We start from the raw sequence: 18601 nt of genomic DNA, 5'->3' as shown, positions 1-18601 counted from the left end.
TTTAATAAAGTCTTAACATGTTAAAGAAGGCTCAAAACTAATAATACTGTCAATAAAAGTGTCCAATTTACGTAAAAGACCTATCTAAAGTGTTGTCTATTTAAAGGGATGAACAATATACGGAAATTAATTCAATAAAAAATATTTTAACGAAGTTATACTGCAATTTAGCTCCCTTATAACCCTCAATTTTATTTTAAAAAATGCGAATGTAATTTATTGAACACTAATAAGCTGTTAAGTAAAAAATAATACCCATTTGTACAATTTCGCTGTATCTTATCTTGAAAGGCGTGACCGGAAGTGATGGTGCCGTTATTTTGGGTGTGATCGGGGCGCGAGCTTGATGGTGATGCGCAGCTTGGGAAGCTTGGGAACATAAAACAATTCGGGATTTGATAACAGGTTGGTTGTTTATTTGTTAATTACTCCATTTGTTTGTTTGTTTATCTTCCTGTCTGTCTGTCCGTATGTTAAATTCAAGGTGGATTACGCTAGCAAGAAGATCGTGTTTACTGTTTTCTATTATTTACAAATCGGTTACCCAACCGTTTAGCTGAGACCGATGCAGGTTTCCGTCCAAAAACAGAAACACAGGCATGAATTCTGTGATCGACTGATCATAATTAACATATTTTTAATAATTAAACCCAGATATCACAGATCATTGACTGGGGAGCTGCCTGTCCTCAGAGCTGATAAGGTGTGGCGTCATAAGGCCTCCTGTCGATGATGGTATTGACCAGGTTGACAGCTTGTCTGTTACTGACTGTTTCTGTCATAAACCCTACTAAACGGTCATTTTAATGATACTGAGATTATTGAATTGAATTATTGAATGAGAAATAACATGTTGTTGGTTTTAAAGTTTTAAATCTATTAATCAATATAATGCTGTGCATCATCATTATTAACACTTAACAGTCTAGGTGTGGTGACCTAAGGCACAAATGCTGCTAATCAATGCTAACATTTGAATTTTGCCCCATACAGTTGTCATTCCAAGAGAAAAGAGCTGAAGAGACTACTATGTGTGTTTCTGCTCTCATGTTGGATATTTCTATGATGGTTGGGTTACTTTCAGAGGCAGCCTCTAGTGGACAGTCCAGGAACTGCAGTTTTGGGATCTTTGTTGTAATAATAACAGTGTTCCAGTTGATCTCTGACAAAGGCACTCTGTTATCTGTATCTTTTCCTCCAGCAGGGGGTGCTGTGACCATGCCGCGCCCTATCCATCTCTCACTGATCGGTCTCATCTGTGTGAGTTTGGCGTCTTCTCAGACCATCGACCCCTCACTTCAGGACCTGATAAATCGAAATGCTGACTTTGCTGCAAGGTTGTACCGAGCTGTCTCCAGCCGCACGGATGATAACGTCTTTCTGTCAACGTTCACGCTGTCCACTGGACTCACAGCACTGCTGGGTGCCACCAGTGGAACGACTCGGGACCAGCTCCTGCAGGGACTGAGCCTTAGTGGACTTGATCCTGAAACCCTTCCTGGTAGGTCAGGGGACATGTGTCAGAGGAGGGCGCCATGCTTTCATGTTTTGGTTAAATACTCTGATCCGTCTTTCTCTGTTTCTCCAAGATCTTTTCCAGAATCTAAGGAACCAGGTCCTCCTGGGGAACCAGCCTATGAACTTGAGACAGGGCGTAGCTGTCATCCCCACCATGGGCTTCCCGGTATCATCATCCTACCTGGATCAGGTTCAGACCAAATTTGGGGGGAATACCCAGAATTTGGCTTACACGGCGCCACAAGAAGCTGCTGACACCATCAACCGCTATGTTCAGGAAAGGACAGGAGACCAGATCCAGGAGCTGGTGTCCAACCTGGACCCTCGGACCCAGATGTTACTCACCACTGCCACCTCCTATGATAGTACGTAACACCTGTTGAAGTTTTTCTGAATGTTATAAATAAAGCTTCAATGTGTGATGAAAACTGAGTGTAAATGATGTCTCTCCCTTTGTGTTCCAGTCCGTTTCAGTCCATCCTTTAACGCCTCCTTGACCCAGGACGAGCGCTTCTACGTGGACAAATACCATGTCGTCATAGTTCCCATGATGTTCCGAGCTGATAAGTTCTACCTGGCGTATGACCGCTCCCTGAAGGTTGGCGTGCTGAAGCTGCCGCTAGCAGACGGAGGAGCCATGCTCGTTGTGCTGCCTGATGAAGAAGTGGACATCACGGGAGTGGAAGAGGAAGTGAACGGAGAGAAGATCCGGGAGTGGATCAGACAGCTGAAGAAGACGTATGACACCTTGTTACCTTCCCTTTTTTCTCTTCCTTCCTTCTGTCCCTCCTTTATTTACCTCCTTCACTCCATCCTCCTTTCCCTTTACTAAAACAATTCTTACTGTTTTATTTTTCAAAATTTTCCACAAATTTTTTCACCTTTTGTTTTCTTGTGTGTGTAACAGGAAGTTGGAGGTGCAGCTGCCTCGCTTCCTGGTGGAGCAATCTTACACTCTTCGTGACTCCCTGCAGACTCTTAGCATCACTCAGGTGTTTCAGGATGATGCAGAAATCGTCAACATTGGGGAAACCAAAGGACCCAAACTTACACAGGTGAGTGTTGAATGAAAATCAGTCAGCGTAACATAGCTAGTTATTTACAAGGAGGAGCGAGGGAGTGAAAAGGGTGGAGTAGCTGCTTAGTGAGTCTTTATTTCTTGTTTTGTATCACCTCTTTGATCGTTTATGGTTCTCATTGTTCTCAGGTGTACCATAAGTCTATCATGTCTGTGGATGAGACCATTGATGGCACCAACAGTGGAGGCAGAGTCACTACGTTCTCCACTCTTCCTCCTCGACTGACGATAAACAGACCCTTCCTCTTTGTTGTTTACCAGGAGTCGAGCGGCAGCGTTCTGCTAATGGGCCGAGTCATCGATCCCACCAAGAAATAAAATGTTCACCTGACAGGTCACTTAGCCCCGCCCACCTGTGTGTCCCTCGTTACACCTGTTCAGATCTACTCTTATTGGTGTACATGATGCCAGGTTAACCATGGAAATTTGGTTTTCTTAAAACTGTTGTGTTCAAACTGAGGCTGGAGGCCCTGTTAAGGCCATGTGGTAATCCGAGGAGTCCTGAGACAATGATGTGAAACAAACATAAAAATTAGGTTAAAATGTCCCATAGACAAACAATTATTAAAAATAATAAATAAATTTGTTTTAAAATAAAAACATGTATCACTGTATAAAAAGTCTGATAAAACAAAATTTAATTTGAGAGCCTCCAATAATTAAATAAATGAAAAACAAACACAGGAAAATCAAAACTGAATGTAAGTGTTCCAAAAACACATAATTTACCACTTTTAGTTGAATAAATATACATATAAAAAATAATTAAAAAAAACCCTTCTGTCTGCTGCTTTTAGTATTAAGAACTTTCCTGTAACGATAAAATAATATTGTTTTAGATTTTTTTTAAAGGGTTTTATTAAAAAACTAATAAAAATGATGTTAAGTTTTGAGGATTCCATAAAATAAACATTTAAAAAATCCCTTAAAGTGTTTCACAGATAAATAAATAAGAACAACACTTTCTATAAGATTGATTGTCTGATAATTCAAAAAGGCAATATTTTGTTTCAGCTTTCCTATACAAAATTTAGTTTAAAATCGAGCTTTAAATGTTGTTTTATGTCCTGATTGAAACACTGCAGTTGATGGAGGAGACATTACGACTTTCTGACTGCTCATTAGCGCCATTATCAGCTTGTTTTTATCCAATCTGACTCCAGCCAACCTCACAGGAAACCATAAACTCACATTAAAGGCTGCACTGAGCTTATGTGAACCATTACATATTAAATGCTATAATCAGCTAATGCTAGCACGTGTAATAAGAGACATAATAAATTATAAATGCTACAGTTAGCTCATGTTAGCATGTAGAGGATGTGAATAATAAACTGCGTGACATTACCTTCAGCTGCACTATGTTTACGAAACATTAGCATGACGGCACTGTAGTATATTTTATTGTCATTGTTATATTCTGGTGTATTTGTTTGACTTAACAGTATTTGTTTATATTTTTCTTCTGTTCTGGTTCATAGTGTTGGATTAAATACTCTAGTTGTTTATTGATTTTAATATGTCTGGTTATGTTATTGTTTTCTGGGTTAAAAACATGTCTGTACTGCGCCAATAAACCCTCACTGTAAAATCTTTGTTGATAGATTCTGTTGTTCAGTCTTGGCACATGATGTCATCAAACACTGTTCATAATCCAGCCAATCAACACGCAGGAAGTGTATCATACGCATTGAGTATCCAAACACTCATCTGGAGATAAAACCACAACCAATAACACACAACCTCAGTTAGTATGTGTGGATTTTACTGAGCCAATCAGGCAACAGGAACAGATCGTTACAGTACAGTTTTTCAAAATAAAAGCAGCTCAGTGGTTACAAACAGTGTGTCTCTGTTAGTGACTGTCTGGTGCATTCTGGGTAGTGTTCACAGTCAGCAATCATCCTTGAAGTTTGAGTGATGGCCCTGGAGCTTTTTAATAGCATCATCTTCAGTCTCGTGCTGATTGGACGCTGAAAGAGTTGGACTTCCTGTTTCTGTGAATAAAAGACAGAAGAAGAAGAAGAAGGATTGTTTTTTTTGTCATCCAGAGTCAAAGGTCTGTTAAAGATTTTGATAATCCTCACATCAAACATATCATGGCACTCAAATTTGTATTAGACAAGGCTTAAGGTACTGCTAACTTATACGCTAAACATGATACTAAGCATGATGCTAAGCTAGCGAGGCTAAAAAGCACCATAAGAGGTAGACTGAAAAAAGTGGTAAACCTGATGCTAAACTGCCAAAGCTAACAGGTGCATTAGCTGTATAAGAGGTGATACAGTGAATTAAACCTGATGCTAAGCTAACAATGCTAAGCGTAGCCTCAATGTAAACACCAGGTGTGTTGGTTTTTAAACTTTGGTCAATGAATTATGGGTCAAAGGATTCATTAAAGGGTCTCCTGAGATGAGGTTCACATGTCTCTGACATTTATCCCAACTCACATCGAGAGCTTCCTGGACTGGCTGTCCTTCATCCCACAGCCCCGGTCCATCGTTTTACTGCGCTGGTCCAAGGTACTGGTCCTGTGCTCTCTCTGGTCCATAGTACTGGTTTTATGGTCTCTCTGGTCCAAGGTGCTGGTTCTGTAGTCTCTCTGGTCAATGGAACTGGTTCTGTGATCCATGACGTTATTTCTGTGGTCCATGTTACTGGTTCTGTGGTCCATGTTACTGGTTCTGTGGTCTAAAGTACTGGTTCTATGATCCAGTGTATTGGTTCTATGATCTCTCTGGTCTAGAGTGCCAGTCCTGTGGTCCATGGTACTGCTTCTATGGTCTAGTGTACTGGCCCTGTCTAGGAGGCTTGTGGTGTTGCTGCGGATCAGGACCGGCATTGAGGAGGTTGCCTGGGATGCCATGGTGAAGTGGGCGGTTCTGAAGGAGTCGTCTGAAAACAGAAACATGGTGTGAAGTTTTAAAGATCGCACAGAGCGTCACGCTGACTCTGATGAGCCTGCAGGTCTGAAACCGTGACAGGGTGTGTGAGGAGCGAGTACCTTTAGCCAACATGGAGGACTTCCCGGTTGCAGATGTGCCACTCAGCTCTTTGACCTTCCTGCAAAATCAGATCCAAAACAAATACAAAAAATGATCAGAACATTCGGGTGAAAACAGCACGATAGAAAAACAGAAACAGTCTCCAGCTCTGCCAAATAAACTAAAGCCATGTGGGGAACCCATGTCAGGTCAGGAGCTGGAAATATAATTGTTGGGGGGAAGTGAGTGAGGAGGTTGTGTTATCTGATAGGTAGTAAAAACTTTCACACTCTGACCCCTGGAGACAGGTTTTTGAGTCCCTAAAGAGCGGAAGGCTTACAGAGGTCTCTCTGAGTTGGCAACCTTGGACGACGTGGGTTGGCTGCTGAGGGATCGACTTCTGGACAGTTTAGCCTTCCTGATCTCTTTACCTGCAAGAGCAACCAATCATCATCAGGTTCATAGACACTCCTCTTCCTCTGAGCTCACCTCATCTTCATCGTACTTTATTCTTACCAGAGGAGGAGAAGGTGGCTCCAGACGAGGACACGGACATGGATTTGGTGGCAGATAAACTGGTCTTACTGTCTCTTCCTGTCAAAGAGAAGCACTTTATGGGACTGGATTTCACGGCAGACACAGTCGGGGAAATGAATTCTGCTTGTGCTCTGTAAACTCCCTCTAACAGCAGGAGTAAAGTTTGCTCACGTTTCCTCTCAGTGTGTTTTTCAGAGTTCAGCTTCCCATCAGTCTGCTGGCGCTCCAGCTGTTCCTGACAACAGACGAATCCCCATTAAAACCAAATCATGTCTTTTTCACTGAGAAGGACCGTGCAGGTTCAGACTCACCATCTCCAGCAGCAAAGTCTCCTCTTTCTCCTTCTTCTGGTCCAGGATATCCCTCTCCTGCCTTTTGTGAAACTGGGACACAAAAAAACCACAGGAAAGTTAAAGAGAGGACTCGAACATGTGAGCTGTTATTTATTTCACTGAGAATAAGTGGCTCACAGGCTCTGTGAGGTCCACTTTGTCCAGTTCCAACACTGTCTGAAAGACATCAGGGACACAATTAACTCATCACACAGAGAGTCTGTGTATGTAGGGCTAGTCTCAGGTGTGGTGGTGTTACCTTGCGGATGGTGGCCACCACATCCTTGTCTTTCTCTCTGCAGAGCAGTTTCTGGACGCAGAAGTCGAGCTGCTGCAGCAGTTGTTTGTCAGCCGGCATATGGAGCGACGAGCGCAGTCTGGGTAACAGCTGGCAGAGCTTGTACCTGAGGGAGAGGTGAAAGAAAGACAAACAGGTGTGTAACAAACAGAGGTGTGTTTCACCTGCCTCACAGCACCCAGCACAGAGGGAGCTACCTGACATTGGCGACAGGGTCGTGGACCAGCTCCAGCGCTGGGATCAGGAAGTGCTTGTTGAAGTATTTCCTGGAGAAGATCTCGGTGGCTGTTTCACAGACATCGAGGAACCTCAGACGGTTCCAGTAGCTGCGCCCCTGAGCCAGATCTGAGGATCAGTACCAGAAAATGTCCATCAGTTACCACAGACCCCAGGTGCCATTTTTTCTCCATCGGTGACGACAAAATACTTAAGTGTCATGATAAACTAGTTGCCAGGCGCCGCCCTGTTGCAGCAGTTCTGTCTTCTTTGTCCGCATCTTGTCATTTTTTCATCTCTTTTTCATCATCTTTGTATTTGGAGTGGATCCTTACTTCGTATTTGTTTGTATTTGTCTTCAGTGATATTTTTACTATTTTGGCTCCTGTGTTTGTCTCGAGATCCTACATGTAACCATGGCTGCATTGTTTACATGTTAAATTAGCTGTTTGCAGCCTGGAGCATGTCAATGCTAACTGGTGCAAGGCCAGATGTTTCCCCACAAGGTGAGGAAAAGGAGGTGAGGACGACGTGCTGGTTCTCAGGTGTGAGCTAAGAAGTGACGACATGGACCTGTCCTTCCATCCATCGTTATTGGGAACGTAAGATCTATCTCCAATAAGATGGACGAGCTAGATGTGCTAACCCAGCAACAGAGGGAATACCAGAAGGCAGAGTAGCATCATGCTATTCACAGACATGGCTAACGGAGCTAACGGAGCTAACACAGAGACTGAACAGACTGCTGAAGAAGCTCAGTCCTGGACCCTGTGGAGGTGGAGGCTGGCTGACTGGACAATGATGGACAAGCTGTCAGCATCTATTTTCTTATGGATCTTTTTGCACTTTCTATACACTTTCTTACTTTAGTTTTCTTGATTGCTGATAAATAAAGTGTTTTCTATTTTATTTGATTCTATTCCAAACATTTGCTTTCAGAAACAAATATTTTCTTAAGAAAATAAAATGCAAAAAATTATCGCTTCAAGGTAAGATTAAAAAAGATCTTTTTTAAGGTACAGAGTTGAAGACTACAATACAAAAATACATGAAAGCTCTTCCAAAACACACCAAAACAAATGTTCTAAAAAATAATTAATCATATTTAATCAAGTCTGAACTATATGATATTCAGTATATTCATTTCAATTACAATCAGCGATTTTTTTTCTGTACTATTTTTACCTTTATGTTGTCAGTATCTACATATTTTATATATGTATGGTTGTGTAAATATTTCTTGGTGATCATAATCTTTACAGTAACAATTGTCTTATTATATCTTTATATATCCTTTTTTTCATTTTGTTTGCACTATGTTTGCTTGTTTCCCTGGCGCTGCTGAGCCAGGTGACAGTGCAAGATCAAAACACAGGAGGGGAAGGGGGAGCGCCATAACACAGCGGCACTTACACAGACACAGTCAGGTCACCACTTTTACAAAAAACAGCAGCAGTCAGTGCATGCAGGAGAAAAAAAAACTAGAGCAGGGGTCTGCAACCTTTATCTTCACAGGGGCCACTTTGCCTCAGCTCATCTGGATTAAACTCATTCAGGAGCCACAAAATCTACTTTATCTTCACAATAAAGCAAAAAAAGTGGATAAAATTCGAAACATAGTAAAAATCTAGTGATTAATCAGAAGTTTTTTGTATTTATAAAATAGTACGTGATGTCTTGTTTTTTTTGTAATTCCTGCAAAAAAAATTAAATAAAAAAAAAATCATGAATTTGAATTTTAAAAAATTTCAACAAATTCTTAAAATTCTTAAATATTTTGCAAAAATTTTCAGAAAATTTTCAAAAAAATTTCAAAAAATAAAATTTTTGCTTAGTTTCCAAGAATTTTGTAATATCAAAAATTTGCCTAAATTTCATAAAATTGAAAAAAAAAAATGTTATTCCAAATGTTTGCTCCATTTTAAAAAAAAATCAAAAACAAAAAAATGCACAATTTAAAAAGAAGCAATTTACAAAAAATTGCAGTAATTAAAATAAAATATAAATTGCAAAAATCTGCAAATCTTTAAAAGAATTGCATTGTTTTTTCCCCTTTTGAAAAAAATGAAACTCAAAACAATTTAAAAAAAAATCCTTAAAAAAAATGAAAGCTTTATTTCAAGACGTGATTCATATTTAGTTCAACAAAATGTTAATCTATGATTTTATTTATTGTCTTTAATCATCAATACCCTCTGTAAGAAAAATAAAGATTCTTTATTTTTATAATATATTTTTTTAAAGCTACAAGGAGCCACTGCAAAGGAGTCAAAGAGCCGCATGAGGCTCCAGAGCTGCAGGTGGCAGAGTATCGATCTTTTTATACTGGTATCATTGGATATCAATACCATCATTGGTACCGATACTATCAATATTTAGATTGATCTGCCCACCTCTACTATGTGGATGAAAAATGCTGTGGCGTGGTAAAACACTTTCAGTATTCTGACCTTGAATCAGTCGCTCCATCATCTCCTGACGCTGCTCCTGTTTGCGGTTGTAGCGTAGAAACGTGCAGAACGTCCGTGCAGCCTCCCTCTGAACGGGCAACACTTTCTACAACAACAACAAACAACAGTCACAGGGAAAGTTACCTGTCTGTTTGATTCACCTGTTGTACTGTGGCATGCTATGCTGTGCTGTAACATGAGCTGTGTTGCTGACATTAGTGGTGAGGATGATGAAGATGCGAGGGGAGAAGCTCTGGTGCAGCACTTCTCCAGGTAGCAGCCTGGCCAGGTAGCTGTAACGCTGCAGCAGCTTCTCGTGCAGCCGCCAACGCAGGGAGCAGCCAACCTTCTGCTCCGCTAACAGCAGCGCTGCCAGCAGCTCGGGGAGCTGACGAGCAGCCAGCAGGGACAAAGAGAGGAGAGAATATGTCACAGAGGAACAAAGGCACTGACGAAAGAAAGGGGAGGTGATTCGTGTTGCAGCCTCAAGGTCCCACCTTGTTGTCCAGAGTCAGGTTTTCTCCCCTGGAAAGAACTGCCTCCAGAGTTTCCTCGAGGTGATTCATCAGAGCGTCCAACACCTCAGGATTAAAAACAAGCACAGCTTCAGCAGACACACTCTGAGCTCTGAATGCTGGATTCAGGAGCGGTTATGAATCAGTAAAAGCTGTCAGAATAATTCAACACCATATTCCAAACAAAAACAGCGAACACTCTGACTCTGACTGGAGACACAGGTGTGAACTCTCACTTCTAGAGAATCGTCCTGCAGCAGAGCCAGGAGCTCCTTGTGGACCAGCTGGACGTCTGAGCCAAGCAGTTTCACCACCTGACAGAAAGGGGGCGGAGCATGACGTGAGATCAAGGTCTGCAACTTCACCATCGATTAAAACTTCCTCTTTGCGGTGATTTCTTCCATTTCCGTCTCACCTGATGGAAAGTAGCTGCAGCACTCCGTCGAACGCTGACCTCCGGGTCACAACAGAGACTAGAGAAAGATGAGTAAAGCTCTGACAGGAAGTGAGCTGGATCAGCAAACACCACCATGGCCTGGAAAGAAAGTAAGAGAAAGAAAAGAGGAAGTGACTTCATCCATCTGCAGGATTATAGAGTGACTCAATCTCTGGTGTCTGAGCGTCTCTGTGTTTACAGGCAGGTTGTAGCAGCAGTTACAGCGGATCAGACAGGACTCGTTGTTGCCCTCAGTCTGGTTCCCCTCAGTCTGCAGACCGGCGACGCTCATCTCCTTAAACTTCCGCAGCAGCCGGCCCTTCTGCTCGTCTGAGAGGGAGCCTGCAGGGCGACAGCGGACTGTCAGAGGTTGGCTTACAGACAGAGAGCATCTAAGAAACCACAAACTGACTGTGACAGGAGGGACGTCTGAGATCGTGATGGACTTCCTGCTGAGAGGGTTTGTTAAACGATGACAGAATGTCTCGAGCCATCACGTGTAACAAATCAAAACTTCTGCTTCATATTCTGAGGACTTGGACAACTTTTTCTATAGATGTGACCATTTCTACTGGGACATACCAGAGCTGAATCTCACCTTCCAGTCCGCTGCAGAGCTTCCCAAACTGGAACGACAGAGACACCAGGATGGCTTCTTCGGATGTTATCGCGGTGTCGCACACTGACATCACCATGGGAACAACGATGTGGACTCTGTCATCTGATGGAAGGAGATGCTTTAAACCAAAGGTTTCTACAGATCCAACTTTAAACCAGATGAGGTGAAGGAAAACACCCCAACCATGACGACTTTAACCAACATTAGTTTCCTGAAGACTCACCAGCATCCATCATCTCCATCAGATTAATGATGGTGTCGAAGGCGGCGAGGCGGACATTGCTCTCCTCATCTTCAGTGAGTTCAACCAGCTCTGGGAGCAGCTCGGTCTTGGTGTCGTCGACCCTGAAGGAAGAACCAAAGAACGTCTAACCAGCACCCGAATGTTTGATTTCCAAGTTCACTTCACAATCTGACGGTGTTTACCCTGTTGCCCTGGCGATGCTCTCCAGCTGACGGCACATACAGGCTCGCACCTCAAACTCCACGTCCTGACACAAAGATCGAGCCATCGGCAGCAGTTCGGTCTTTACCCTGATTCACAGAAACAGTCCACTCAGACGTTAGCAGGTCAGACTTCACACTTGAGCTTGGTATGCCCAAAGAAAAAGGTAGAGCTTAACTTTCATTCACTCACAGGTGAGAGTCAAACTTGCCGGCGACTTTCCCTAAAATCCTGCAGCTGGACAGACGAGCCTGGAGAGAGTGAGACAGCTGGGGTTGATAGAGAAGAGGGTTCAGTACCTGCAGGAAGACAGGTGCAGACAGAGAGGGAGACACAGTTGAATCCCTGAGCAGATAGACAAGATGATGCAAAGAGGAAAAAAGGTACTTTGGAAAAAACTGTAACTCATATCAATTATAACAAGACACTTTTTACTTGAAATAAGACAAAAACACTTGGTGACATTTGAGTTTTTGCAGCGTAGTGAGACAGGTATGAGGGAACAGAGAAACAGAGATCGTACCTCCTGTTTGATCGTCTCTTTGGGAAGGGAGTTGATGGCTGACAGCAACGTTTCCAACCAGGCGTTGCTCACAACTGTCAACAAACAAAACAACTTTAACGTTAGCATCATTGCAGGTTAGGGACATAACCTGTGTCTCTGTAGGTCATTGGTTGTTTTTTCTGTCTCAGTGGATCAACTCTTTTTACTACGGATGCACTGATCCAACTTTTCTGGTTCCAATACTGATACGGATGCCTGGGCTTTGGTATTGACTGATACCAATCCTGCATGCCCTACTGTGGGAAAAGGCTGGTAATGTTTTGGGTATAAGGCAAAAAATGAGTTTATATGATTACTGAAGTTAAAGGTCCCATATTAAGCAAAAATCCCTTTATCAACTCTTTTAGTGAAATTTGTGGGTCTTTGTCTTTCCTCCCAGCCCACAAAATGTGATATTTAATGACAAAACCTGAACTTAGTAGTGCTAGTGAATGTAAAATCCTGACCTAAAACAAGCTCTTTGGATTTTGGGGATTTGCTGACATCAGGGATTCCCTTTTTTGACCAATCAGGAGCATCACTGCTCTGTTTTTGGATGTAAACAGCCACATAGTTCCATGCTTGAGCTTCCCATCTCAGAGGAAGACAAGACTAAGAGGCTTAAGTTAATTTATCAAGGAAATGTTCCAGCTACACTCAGTAAAACTGTGCATGTGTGTGCTAGTCACTTCACAGCCGACTGCTTTTCCAACTTTGGACAGTACAACAGAGGGCTAGCGAATAGACTGGTCCTGAATCCAGGCGCATTACCAACCATCCACCAACAAACCTCGGACCCTGGAAATGTGAGTATTTTAAATGCTGTGTGCTGTGGAGCTGATGGAAGAGCTTTTCCTCAGTGTCCCCCTGTCTCTGTGTTAGCTTCAGGATGCTAACTTTAGCTGTGGTTAGCCTGTTGTTTTAGCCTGTAATGTTACGGTAAACGAGCTTTGCTGTTTTCTAAACATTGTGCACTCGGAGCTCGTGGCGCCGCTCTCAGTGACGTGGAAGAGCGGGGCGGTATCAGCGGTGGCTCATTTACATATGAAGGCCACGCCCACTAAATCAGAGCGTTCTGAACAGAGGGGCTATGAGAGCCTGGAAACAATGCTGCTGTGCTTGATTTATTGGCTTTTTGGACCAAAACATGTTACTAGCATTTCATGAAGACATCAATGATCCATATTAAACTGCAGGAAAGGAGCAGAATATGGGGCCTTTAATACTTGTTTAAACTATAAAATATGCAAATGTTTACCATCAACAAGTTCTTTTCAAACGTAAACTTTTATATCCTGTTGATTGGTAATGCAGCAAAAAACAAAGCAAGTGCACCAGATGCACCATAGATCTCTTCCCACTGATACCGATCGAGCCTTGAAAGGCACCGAAAACCGATACAACCGATCAGTATCGGAGCATCCCTACTTTTTACCTGTGTCTCTGTGGTTCAGGTGCAGCAGGACAGTCTTCAGGATAGAGTAGGTGTGGGTGTGGATCAGGATGATGTCATCCTGTAGGATGGTTAAAAAAGAAGCTGCAGCTGCGAGCTGGATTTCTGCTCCTGCTCCGTTCAGGACCTCCTACAGGAAGGACACGTTTTTCAAGTCAACACAACCAATACCGCACAGCCAAGGCCACCTTCTCAGGTACATTTCTATTAGTGGGTGTCACTGAATACGTACCCGGACTTTTGGAACAACCCGGCGAAATGTTTCAGCGGGATTCTGCCGGACAAGGATCGGCAGGTTACTGATGACACTCGCTCTCTGCACCTCCTGACCCACACTGGGAACCACACAAGGGACCACATAAAGAACAGACAGTGAGTGAGACTTCAAAATCTTGTGCCCAAAAACAGTGCAGAATTCATAAACCAAGAATGGATGAAACCAAGGATGAACAGCACCAGATCTACCCTCCAGGATCTAGGGTCTAGGATATACCATCCAAGATCCACACTCTAGCATATTCCCACCAGAGTCTAGGATCTACGCTCTGGGGTCACAGAGTAGATCTTAGCAACTCTATCCTTAAGATTTCAGTCGATCAGCAGCACAAGATCTACCATCCTGACTCAGCAACCCAGGACTCACCACCCAAAATCTACACCCCAATATCTACACTCCAGGATCCATTGCCAAAAACACCCCCCAGGATCCAGACTCTAACCCTCTGACCATCTGAGGTTGACAGTCCAGAAACTACCCTCCAGGATCCACAGTCCAAAAATAACACTCATGATTGGGCAGTTTCAGTTTTGTTTGTCCAGAGACTGCTGGGTCTGCTGATCTGGTTTAGATCCTTTGGGATCAGACTCTGGAGGATTTGTTTAATTAGCTCAGATATTGGGGTCAAAGGAAGGAGGTCAGTACAGCACATGTTTTGCATCTTTTTACATCTTTTTCTGTTTCATCTGAGCTGACGGAGACAAACTGAAACCAACAGAAAACATGTGGTCACCTGTGGGAGCCTGTGGTTTAACACCATCCCTAAAAAGCCCACTTTAAAAACTTTATGGTGCAGGAACAAAATAACTATTCCCTTAGCGAAAAACTCAGCAGAACTCATTAAAAAAAAAAAAAAAAACTAATTTTGATGCATGCTTTGGTTAGTGGACTGGTCAGTCCCATCTTCAGTCTCACCTGAGCAGGTACACAGCCCTCTCTATGTCATTGAGGTCTTCATCCACAGTCAGCTGATCGATCTCCTCGGCTGTCTGATCACCAAAGCAGAATAATTTAAGATGACACAATTCAAATAACTTTTGTATCTGTATCATCATGATAAACTTACAAAACATGAGACATTTTTATGACTAATCAATTTTTCTTTGTTACTTTTTATTATTTGCATTTCATATAATAATATTTCGAGATCAGCTCTTCCTGTAGAGGATGGGACTGTGACTCAGAGGCCCAGCGGGTTGTCCACTCACTGATAGCTCAGTGTTTGACCCCCAGCTCCTGCAGCAATGTTTTGAGGGTGTGTGTGTGTGTGTGTGTGTGTGTCTAGATGGGGGTGTAACTGTGTTGTCATGACATTGAGGTTTCTACTATAAGAGGAATTTCCAGACTCTACCCCCTCATATCATCATCTTCATCATCACCAAGCCCCGCCCCCTCCACCCCCGCAGTTCCAGGAAGCATGAAGACGAAGAGTGAGGAAGAGGAGGAAAGAAAAAAGTGTCTGCTGTCTGTCTTCCACACACACACACACACACACACACACAAGCAAGTGGGCAACCTGTGTGTGTGTGTGTGTGTGTGAGAGACAGACAGAAAGTGCGTCACGCTGCGGGTCTCCCCTCCTGCAGTGAAGCTTCTCCTCTTCATCCCATCCTCCTCTTCCTCTCTCGCTCGTACACACGCGCGCGCGCGCACATACACACATTATGAAATGATGACGTACCTTGAGGCTCCTGCGGATCGGTCTCTCGATGAAGGCGAGCTCGTGCAGCTCCTCCAGCTGCGCGAGCAGCAGGCTGGACTGGCTACCTGTCATCCTGCCGGAGAACATCTGGACACGTCCCGGTGATCAGGGGGAGTCAGTGGGAGAGCAGGCGGAGGGTCTCAGCACCAACCATCCCTGATGGAGGCGGGGGGGAGGAGGGGGAGTTACTAACCGTTTCCAAGGAGATCCCGGCTCGGTTCTCGCGGGCGGAGGGACGTCACACCAGACTCCGTTGAAAATGTAATAAAATAAAAAGTCTTTTTAACTCTACGATGAAATTATTCTGTGACACATCCAGAGTGCAACAGTGAACAAACCTACAGCCCCCTGTCTTCTGTTCGGCGTACATTACACCATCCCAGCTGCGATTATTTCACTAATATTTCCACTTTTCTGACGGATGCTTGTTGAGGAGTGATAGCGGGGAACAGATCCCACCTCCGGCCGCTGTCACCGACCATCAGCTGGATCTTTTCCAAGCTTAATCCAGTCTGATGCGGATAAAACCTTGAGACAGATTCCGTTTAAAAGATCAGCTTTTTTACATACCATCAGGTGAGTTAGCTAACGAGTTTATCACGAGTCTACAAACAGAAACACTTATATTTCTCAGTGCTCAGTTTATTCTGTGATGGAGGGAAGTCACGCTAGAGTCCGTTCAATCCTGGCACCACATGATGAATTCATTAATTAATACAGATGAAAAGACGAATCCCTTAACATCAGACACTGATGAAATCCACACGATCTCCTCTTTCCTTCGGCTCACATTGAGCTCTCCATAAGCCTCTCTCTTAGATGAAATCCTCGCTGTACATCCCCCAGATCTCTGGTCCGGTGCGGTATGGCACGTCACGCCAAACTGCGTTAAAACTGGAGCTGTGAGATGTGGCAGTGCTCCTCATTGAAGCCCACAGTCCGCCAGAGCTTTATGAAATAATTCCCACAGTCTCCTTAGAGTCCAAATGAGTCCAGCAGCGAGCGATCATCATTTCAGATGTCGGTGTTCGGTTCGTCTGCTCGCTCCCACACGGAGGGCGGAACCGAGCCGTGCCAAACAGCACACAAACTCCGGAGTTCACCTGTGTATGTGTGGGGGTGTGTATGCGTGTGTGTGTGTGATTCCTGCAGAATCTCAGACCCGGTAGCCTATCTGGCCTCCTGTAGTCCGCTTAGTCAACTCAGAGGTCTAAAAAATGAATGGAGCTCTGCTCAGCTGTATGAATCTGCTGATGTACAATATGACATAAGAGCTGCTGATAGAGACCAAGACCACAGAACGGGTGCCGTATCAAGACCAGGACCCACAAAGAAACCCGGAACAGATCCGGACGAGAGCCTGGACCGGGACCGGGGAGCTAGTTGGAGGCTAACGCCCTGCAGTGCTGCAGCTAAAGCGTTACCATGGCAACGTCCGCCTGCCAGTCCGTCACCAAACTCATTCACAAACTCTGTAGCCTAATCATACAAATATTACATGTACAGATTATTACCAAGGGAACAAGCGATTATCTTCTTGTTTACGTAACAATAATCTATAATTAACGCGTCACCTTGGTTTTACATATCTTAAAATAAATGCTTTCAGCTTAGAACATGGTGGTAATTTAGTTAAAATTGATGACGATCATCGGAGAAACACATCATGTCGCCTTTTAATATTGAGGATTACAAGTAACACACTGGTCCATGACGACTTTAAAGCAGGGAATGGTATCTTTGTGTTTTAAGAAGACAGCTGAAGTTTTTTTTATAAAAGAGGGAAAAGATAAAATACTCAATATTTTGAAAGTGGGACAAGCTGAAATAAACTTTAAGAAATGATAACCAATAAAGAAGAAATCTTAAAAAAAAAAAAACAATTAAGGAATGGGCAGAAATTCAGAGATTAAACTTAGAATACATTTGGTCAGAATTTAAAAACTTAGGTATGAAGTTTGCTTTTCATCCCTTGAAATCTTACCTCAGACTCAGAACTTTACAAATAAGTAGATAAACAAATAAATTATAATATTTTTTATTATAACAACAACAACAATAATAATGATATAATAATAATAATTATTATTATTATCATAACAATAATAATAATATTTTGTATTAATAATATTGTTATTATAATTATTATTATTATTATTATTGAGGGTGAAAGGTCCTCCTTTGCTTTATTTATCATTGTTGTTGATGAGTAGTTGTGTATGTTCTTTTGTGATTATTTGTTTCTATTTTATTTATGTATCATTTCAGTACTATTATTAATTCTGACTTTCTGCATTTTAATTAAGCATTGGTTGTTAAATATCTGAGGGTTAGACTATCAAGTATTTTTGCTTTATTATGTCAAGAAAGGGGCTGGTATTAATAAGCTTTTCTTCTTCCTGCCCCTTTTCGATCATGAAATGGAAAATGTGATAGAACTTCTAAATGTACAGTGTGCAACCTGTAATTTCATGATACGGAATAAAATATATATATGTGTGTATATATATATATATATATATATATATATATATATATATATATATATATATATATAATATTTATTAAATAAATCAATTGATAGTTAATATAAGACTAATATTTTTCAGAAAATGTAAAAATAAAAAAAAATAAAAAAAATTCAAGCCATTTCTTTTTCTTTTACAAATTTTTCAACAGAGTTCCAGAGGACAGTAAACTGTGAGGAAAATGTTTTAATCTTTTTACTTAACATAAAGTTCTGACAGAAAGAGACTCCTGAAAAAATGAGTCATCTCACCTGACAGAAGAAGGTCCCTGACAAAATAACAAAACTGACTGGATGAAAATATCTGACAAAAAGAGCTAGCCAACAGGCCACGTCACTTTAAAAGGAGCCTCATGAACCCACAGAATGAGCTTTCATGATTAGATAAGCTTCGTTAAAGAATCATTACCACCCATAAATATATCATTAATAATGGACTATTAATGATGTTTTTCTACGAGAGGTGCCCTTTCTATTTTTTGCCCCTTGCCCCTGGAGCAGCCTGTGTATGCCCATGCGTCTGACCAGGGCCCCATCAGCACAGACTGAGTTTCACCAGGATCGAAATGCATCTATTTTTATCTGAGTGTTTTTTATTATGTGGGTCACGAAGTGAGACCACAATTCAGTGGGGTGTTCTGTTTAATGCAGATCAGATTGTAAGAAGGGT

The 18601-nt window shown here is 42.3% G+C and overlaps 2 protein-coding genes across 4 annotated transcripts; one reads left to right on the top strand and one right to left on the bottom strand.

The window, feature by feature from the left end:
* The first annotated feature begins 280 nt into the window (after positions 1–280).
* Positions 281–3571, top strand: serpina10a (serpin peptidase inhibitor, clade A (alpha-1 antiproteinase, antitrypsin), member 10a). Of its 2 annotated transcripts, none has more exons than XM_074684975.1 (6): positions 281–405; positions 1202–1501; positions 1590–1883; positions 1983–2256; positions 2426–2573; positions 2726–3571. In XM_074684975.1, the coding sequence occupies exons 2-6, from the start codon at positions 1219–1221 to the stop codon at positions 2912–2914; spliced, it is 1188 nt and encodes a 395-aa protein (XP_074541076.1). In that variant the 5' UTR covers positions 281–405; positions 1202–1218; the 3' UTR covers positions 2915–3571. The 2 variants fall into 2 exon arrangements, with proteins under 2 accessions (XP_074541076.1, XP_074541077.1); XM_074684976.1 differs by having other exon boundaries at positions 304–405; positions 1205–1501.
* Positions 3572–4324: 753 nt separating this feature from the next.
* Positions 4325–16794, bottom strand: ppp4r4 (protein phosphatase 4, regulatory subunit 4). Of its 2 annotated transcripts, none has more exons than XM_074684973.1 (25): positions 15384–16794; positions 14618–14691; positions 13658–13760; positions 13408–13555; positions 11952–12025; positions 11621–11727; positions 11410–11517; positions 11207–11328; positions 10963–11085; positions 10564–10706; positions 10344–10463; positions 10165–10242; positions 9911–9994; positions 9628–9801; positions 9414–9519; positions 6945–7092; positions 6709–6853; positions 6588–6626; positions 6429–6500; positions 6289–6352; positions 6097–6174; positions 5921–6011; positions 5601–5659; positions 5047–5491; positions 4325–4593 (listed from the first exon to the last, which is right to left on the bottom strand). In XM_074684973.1, exons 1-25 carry the CDS (start codon positions 15489–15491, stop codon positions 4548–4550), a joined length of 2859 nt encoding a protein of 952 aa, XP_074541074.1. In that variant the 5' UTR covers positions 15492–16794; the 3' UTR covers positions 4325–4547. The 2 variants fall into 2 exon arrangements, with proteins under 2 accessions (XP_074541074.1, XP_074541075.1); XM_074684974.1 differs by having other exon boundaries at positions 6289–6346.
* Positions 16795–18601: the final 1807 nt, after the last annotated feature.

Source organism: Halichoeres trimaculatus, unplaced genomic scaffold (assembly GCF_033239565.1).
Source record: "Halichoeres trimaculatus isolate MK-OKI-2021-1 unplaced genomic scaffold, fHalTri1.1 fHalTri1_scaffold_13, whole genome shotgun sequence".
Classification (NCBI taxonomy): Eukaryota; Metazoa; Chordata; class Actinopteri; order Labriformes; family Labridae; genus Halichoeres; species Halichoeres trimaculatus.
Note: the sequence above shows the minus strand (reverse complement) of the source record. Positions and strands in the feature narration are given on the sequence as shown.

What these genes read in the sequence shown, in the direction of transcription:
- serpina10a (XM_074684975.1), top strand. Translation starts at nt 1,219, where the DNA reads ATGCCGCGCCCTATCCATCTCTCACTGATCGGTCTCATCTGTGTGAGT. An exon ending in TGATCCTGAAACCCTTCCTG is followed by an intron (nt 1,502 to 1,589) that starts GTAGGTCAGGGG and finishes TGTTTCTCCAAG; the next exon opens with ATCTTTTCCAGAATCTAAGG. An exon ending in CACTGCCACCTCCTATGATA is followed by an intron (nt 1,884 to 1,982) that starts GTACGTAACACC and finishes TTTGTGTTCCAG; the next exon opens with TCCGTTTCAGTCCATCCTTT.
- ppp4r4 (XM_074684973.1), bottom strand. Translation starts at nt 15,491, where the DNA reads ATGTTCTCCGGCAGGATGACAGGTAGCCAGTCCAGCCTGCTGCTCGCG. An exon ending in GGGTTGTTCCAAAAGTCCGG is followed by an intron (nt 13,556 to 13,657) that starts GTACGTATTCAG and finishes TCCTTCCTGTAG; the next exon opens with GAGGTCCTGAACGGAGCAGG. An exon ending in AGCATCGCCAGGGCAACAGG is followed by an intron (nt 11,329 to 11,409) that starts GTAAACACCGTC and finishes TTCTTCCTTCAG; the next exon opens with GGTCGACGACACCAAGACCG.